A 6000-nucleotide genomic window follows, 5' to 3' on the forward strand; every position below is an offset into this window, starting at 1 on the left:
AACTCTCTTCTCCAACTCTGATCACAGCTGACAGCTAGTTGGCTTAGAGCCAAAGCACCTCCTTTCACAATCAACACACACACACACACACCTTGAAAGCATTTTCACCATTTGGCTTGGGTACACACCCTTCACTTTTCTCAGCCAGCTGCCCTGAGCTATATGCACTAATTTTGAATTTCTAAGAAGAACATTGCATATCGGTGACTGTACATTTGCACTTAGTGCTGTATGACCAGCTTCAACACCTGCTCTGAAGACACACGCACACACTCACACACACACACACACACACACACACACACACACACACACAAGCACTTAATGTAGGGAGTCGTCTTCTAACTGAAGGGGGCCAGAGGAAACAGGTGAGGAAAGGAGAATAGGTCGGGGAGAAGGATAGACAGAGGGAGGGAGGGGAGTGTAGTTGAGGTGGGGGCTGCCATAGACGCCTGGAGCCAGGACACTGATGCTGGAGCTGATAGCTGCTGTATAGACGACCCTCCACTGACAGCTTATACACACACGCACACACACACACACACACACACACACACTGTTCTCTTCTCTCTGCAATTCTCTTATTTTGCTTCATTCTTTCACCTCAACTCCTCCTCCCCCTCCATCCCTCGCCAACGTCTCCCTCTTTTTGTGTGCGTCTCTCTCTCTCGCAGACATGTTGTTTACAGTGTGACCCCCGGTTGCCCATGATAGAGATCGTTTCATCAACATAATGGCTAAATGACACGCACACGACTGTTACAGTCACGGGCACCACAAAGAGGCAGGATGTTGTCTCCTGCATGTGTACATACAGTATGTGTGTGAGACTGAGTTTTCAAAATCTTCCAATACTCATTTTTCTGTCACGAATTTTGAATCCTCTGCCTTCTCCTTGTCAGTTTTTGCCCCCTTTCTTCATCTTCCCCTCCTTCAATTTTTCATGCTTCACCTCCGCTGACTAAAAAAAAAAAAAGCCTCTGCAGTCTGGGTGGTCGTCGCACAAACACACACACGTGCACTCACACACTCTTGGTTTTCCTCTGTCTGGTAATGCGTTCGCTGCGGTTTCCAGTCCTTGGCCAAAACACCGTAAGACGTTCACCGCGCTGACCGCTACCACAAAGCATCACCTAATCGCTGCTCAACTCCAGCCTCAGACTCGCACACAAACACACACTATTTCTCCTGCACACACCCATGTGCACACAGTGAACGCTCCTGAGAGAAGTGTGAGATGTATAAACATAAGCACCTGACAAACTTCCAAACTGGCGTTCTATGTACAGGATATCACACCAGACAGATCATGAACTTATTACTTCTTTTCAACACGATTGAATAGTTTCCATCAGGGGTGCAGCTGACTAATTCTTTCCCTCCCAGCTAACATTTCTGATAGACAGCCTACTTATTGTGTCACCGTGGAGCCATCTCTCATGACATGCTACGTTGCTTGCAGCTACACATAAAAACAGCACCAATCCCTGAAGTACATAGTTTTCTCAAACTCAACACATCAACACACATGCACACACACCCTGGGGCAGTGTTTTTCCTCTCTAATCTGATATCAAAGAGAAGTGCTTTCAAAGCGTTCCATATGACAGCTAATTTTATGCGTTGCCCACGGTAACGATTATTGTCATAAATCTCTTCCCGCTGTGCCCTGAGTTGCTCGAAGCATCTTTGCCTTCGAACAGTTGAATTCCTTTGCAGAGTGAAGCTGCATTAACCTCGGAGTTATAATTGTTTTTTTTCCTTCTTTTTCTGATTATAATTTAATTACGTTTCTACCTACTGCGTTGGACTGGGGTCGTCCAAGTCTACAAAGAAACACTAGAAAATGGAGTGAATCATGCATTGCCTGGATTGCCCTCTCGGTTGCTATAGCATGTACAGTTGCGCTCACTTTGAAGAGCTCTCCGATGACACGGGTGAATGATGTCATATGCTTTCACAGCGTTGTGTGGATGTAGTTTGTAATGTGGACTGTTCCCAAGCAAATCTCTGTGACCTCGGCAGCCTACAGTATGTGCCGGAAGGCTAATCCAGCCTCCATAGCGCAGCGGGGCGTGCTGGATGATTTGACAGATCCTGGTTGGGACTGGACGGGCTCTCGGCTGTTGTAACCTTTTATACTCCGGGACGAAATGCAAAACTGACGCCTGCGGTGCAGGGTTCCGTGTCATATGTGCGCATGCATGCGGGCAGGGTACGGGAGGCGATGTCGTTTTGTTTGTGTTTGATGATTTTTATCAGCGAGGCAAAAGAGAAATCTGTGACTCTTGCGAGCGGTATCTTAATTTGTAGCAGCATCTCTCCCGCTGTCCTGCAATAATGTGTGTTTGTATGTGTGTGGGCGTGTGCGGTTGGTCGCTGAGTTTATTTATCTTGGTCTGAATCTGCCCTCAAACTCACTAATTGGTCCAGTTCCACCGTTAGGTAACGACGGGAAATGAACAATTACTCTTGTATTTGTGTGTGTGTGTGTGTGTGTGTGTGTGTGTGTGTGTGTGTGTGTGTGTGTGTGTGTGTGTGTGTGTGTGTTTGACAGGCTGCTGTTCTCATAGGTATGTGATTCCTGGATATCAGGGATAGCAACCGACCGTGTTTCAACTGTAAAATGTGTTTAAACTTTCAAATGGACACAGTGATGTCCGGCGTCGCAGGCTCACCTGACGGTCGACGAGTCAGGCGTCATTCGAGCACAGTTGTCTTTTATGTGTCTCGTTAAAAGGCGTCAGCGACATGAACTGTTGATCTTTCCTCACGCCGTCTGAATTCTGTCCCTCCACTCTTGTAATACTTGTAGAGCCCCTAGTGAGCAACTGCTCTATCACACCCTGCTTCCTGGATTTGACTTCTATCACTTCAATATCGGTTATCACAAAGTGTCTCTAATCTGTCCTCAGAGGCTTACGCAGTGAAGCAATTTGAAAGATCTGGCTGTAAGCCACAGCAGGGTGGTGTGAGGAGCTCCTCCGATCCCACATAATGTCAGTCCAACTGTTCTTTCACTGCCCTGAAAAATTACCGGTGGTGAAGTCGGCCATAATTTCCTGCAATTTGTCCTAGTAAAATACTATTGATGAATAATGTTAATAATCCTGTATGTTTATTAGTGTGTCAAATGCGCTTTCTTAATCTTTCAAACATATAATTTACAAGTCATAATTTACAATTATGCTTCCCTTCAGTCTGTGCAATTAAAGTCCTACACAGAAACAAAAGAAAACAGTGAATTAAGGTAGTTTTCTCAATCAAATGCAAACAATTCTCATCGTTTTAACCACTGAGAGTTGCTGCTATAAAACAGTAAAATGCATGTACGTGGACTTCAACTGATCACTAAAGGTAGAGTAAGCAAAATTCAGGGAATATCTCCTTTCAGCCCTGTCTCTAAATGGCAGCCGACACGACAATGGTAATGTTCACGATAGCTGACCAACTGGCCGGTGAGCTTTCTACCAGGTAGGCAAGCGAACAGGTAGCGGTGTCGCGTTTCTCAGTCTGGTGGTCATTTTAAAAAGACTTGCCCACAGACATCTCTAGTTTGGCAATGTTGTTGGTGTGATGTGAGCTGACGCAGAGGGAGAGTCGTGAGCATCACCATCACTAACCGTAGCAGCAGTTTGATATATCGTGGTACTTGTTCATACGACAAGTGTTTAATAGCCACAATGACCTAAATAGGCAAAAAATGTTTGCTCGAAGAATTAATTTACATGTATGTTGGTTGCATAACGCAAAAAAAAATGCAGGCTTCTGAAGGAGCATCGAAGAGAAGGGTATATTTGTTTTGCTGTTGACTTCAAATATCAATTCTTTTTCCAGAATTGCTTTCTCCACCTATAACCACCTAACATATTTAGGTAACTGTATTTTAACTCTCATTCACACACACAAACTGATGCTTGTCATGTGCTTGCAGCTTACGCACACTCATATGTATATATGTGTGTGTGTGTATGTGTGTGTGTGTGTGTGTGTATACTCATACACACACACCATAGACTGTATATGAATATACACACGTACACAAACGCATACACATGCTCACACACACTCTCACACTGGGTCTCCAGTTGGCGTTCGGTAACCTGACACTGAAAGAAGTGGTCAAGTAATTTTGCTATAGTGGTCAGCGCACGCACACATTCTCACACACACACACACACACACACACACACACACACATGTTCCCACTTGGCCCCTGTCCGTTTTTATCTGAACGCAGGGTTGTGCCGCCGTTTCTTGGTAACACATTCAACTGACTGTTGCCCACTGCTCTATTTTTAAAAGAGAATGAAATCCCAGATGCAACTCCATCAACATGAGTTATAATTTTAATCTGCTCCACAAGCTCTTTAAATTTACAAATTAATGATCGAGACTAACAGCTGGGACTCACTATTGGTCGTCACACTTTTCATATGAGACGAATAGTCACCATGGTGAACGATGAGAGGTTTAGGGATCTAGGAGAAGGATTCAGGAGGACATTCAAGGTGGAAACACAAGAAAACAGTGATTTGGGCTCAAGGAATTAGTTAGGACACAGTCAGAGGCCTGGATGTGGAAAGGTAAAGATGAAACAGGACAGAAACAGAAACACGTGTTACTCACAGGTAAGTCGTGAGGGGGCTGAGGTTGGCTGGTACAGACGAGAGTCCCAGCTCCGAACAGTCCGCCATGACGAATATCCCATCTTCCTCACATTGACACGGAGGCGGGCACAGTGATGCCCCAGGCCCCTGTCTGTCTTGGACCCGTCCGTATCCCCATACTCCAGGGGAGGAACCCCAAACTCCTCCAGCCACGCAGAGAAGCAGAAGCAGAGGTGACATGTCTGACTGTCCACCTGTCTGCATCTACGCCAGCAGGGTTTCCTGTCCTGTTGCACCTTTGTCCTCTCTTAAGACGCAGTTGTGATGAATGAGGAGGTTCCAATGTCTCGTCTCTTTTCTCGATGCTCATCTGCTGTCTCTCTTTAAAAAGCCCCTCACTGCCCCTTCTTCTCCTGTGCAGGTTGTCCTCACTGTAAATCTGTCCCTGTCATAAGTCCGACCTCCTCATCTCTTATTCTCTTCACCGCTTCATTCCCAGGGGTTAACTTTGCTGCAACTTCCTTCCCCTCTTTCCTGTCTTCCCTCTCACCCTGCCTTTTCTTTCTCACTGTCTTTCTCCCCCAAACACAGTCACTCTTTCTCTCTCTCTCTCTCTCTCTCTCTCTCTCTCTCTCTCTCCTTGTAAATGTCTCTTCCTCTCTCTGTCTCTCTCTCCTTACCTATTGTAGAAGGACTGCATGAGTTGTGAATGAGCAGCCCTCATTGGCCCATAATTTAGGGATGGGCTGGAGCATCTCCGCAAAGTGGGAGGGGCCCGTGATTCTCAAACTCGTCCCTCTCTTTCTCCCTTTCTTCCTCTCGCCTGTTTTACTTTGCCTAGAAGCGAGGGAGTGTTTAGTTTGAGGAAGGCAAAGGGGGAAGGAGAGGAGGGATGGCAATGCAGTACAGTGGTGTGAGACCCAAGATTTCTCCTCGTTGGACCTTGTGAATGGAACTGAGATAAAAGTGAGACAGTGTTTCCAGCTGAAAGAGAGAGGGGGGGGGGGGGGGGGGGGGGGCTCTCTGGAGGATAAGGAGAGTGTGTGTGGCTGTGAGAGAGATGTCGAGGGTCAGAGTGTGTGACTGGGAGTGACCGTTTTTAGGAAATTGGAATTCTGACACTTCAGCGCCCGTCAGTCCCCAGAAAGAGCAGAATCCAGTGTCGTGTGAGTCCCACCTTCTCAGGTTTCTGCTGCTGGAATGTCACGATTGCACACACACACGCACGCACGCACGCACACAAACACAGGCATGGGCACCCATAGAAAATACAAGATTATTAGTGACTGGCGCAAAGGAGCTCGCCTATCCATTTCTCGTACACACACTTCGGTACACGGAGAGAAGAGTGAGGATTTGTGAAAACGTGTCAGCTGCCTCAGGATAAAAC

The 6000-nt window shown here is 46.5% G+C and overlaps 1 protein-coding gene across 1 annotated transcript in view; it reads right to left on the minus strand.

Annotated features, from left to right (window-relative positions):
- LOC118316687 (leucine-rich repeat-containing G-protein coupled receptor 6) overlaps positions 1-5309 on the minus strand; it is a 36226-nt gene extending 30917 nt beyond the window's left edge. The window contains exon 1 of the mRNA XM_035644761.2: positions 4630-5309. Within this exon, the coding sequence (XP_035500654.2) occupies positions 4630-4874 (245 nt within the window). The 5' untranslated portion in view covers positions 4875-5309. The remainder of the gene's footprint in view (positions 1-4629) is intronic.
- Positions 5310-6000: the final 691 nt, after the last annotated feature.

The sequence above is a fragment of the Scophthalmus maximus genome, chromosome 3 (genome assembly GCF_022379125.1).
Source record: "Scophthalmus maximus strain ysfricsl-2021 chromosome 3, ASM2237912v1, whole genome shotgun sequence".
In the NCBI taxonomy this organism is placed as follows: domain Eukaryota; kingdom Metazoa; phylum Chordata; class Actinopteri; order Pleuronectiformes; family Scophthalmidae; genus Scophthalmus; species Scophthalmus maximus.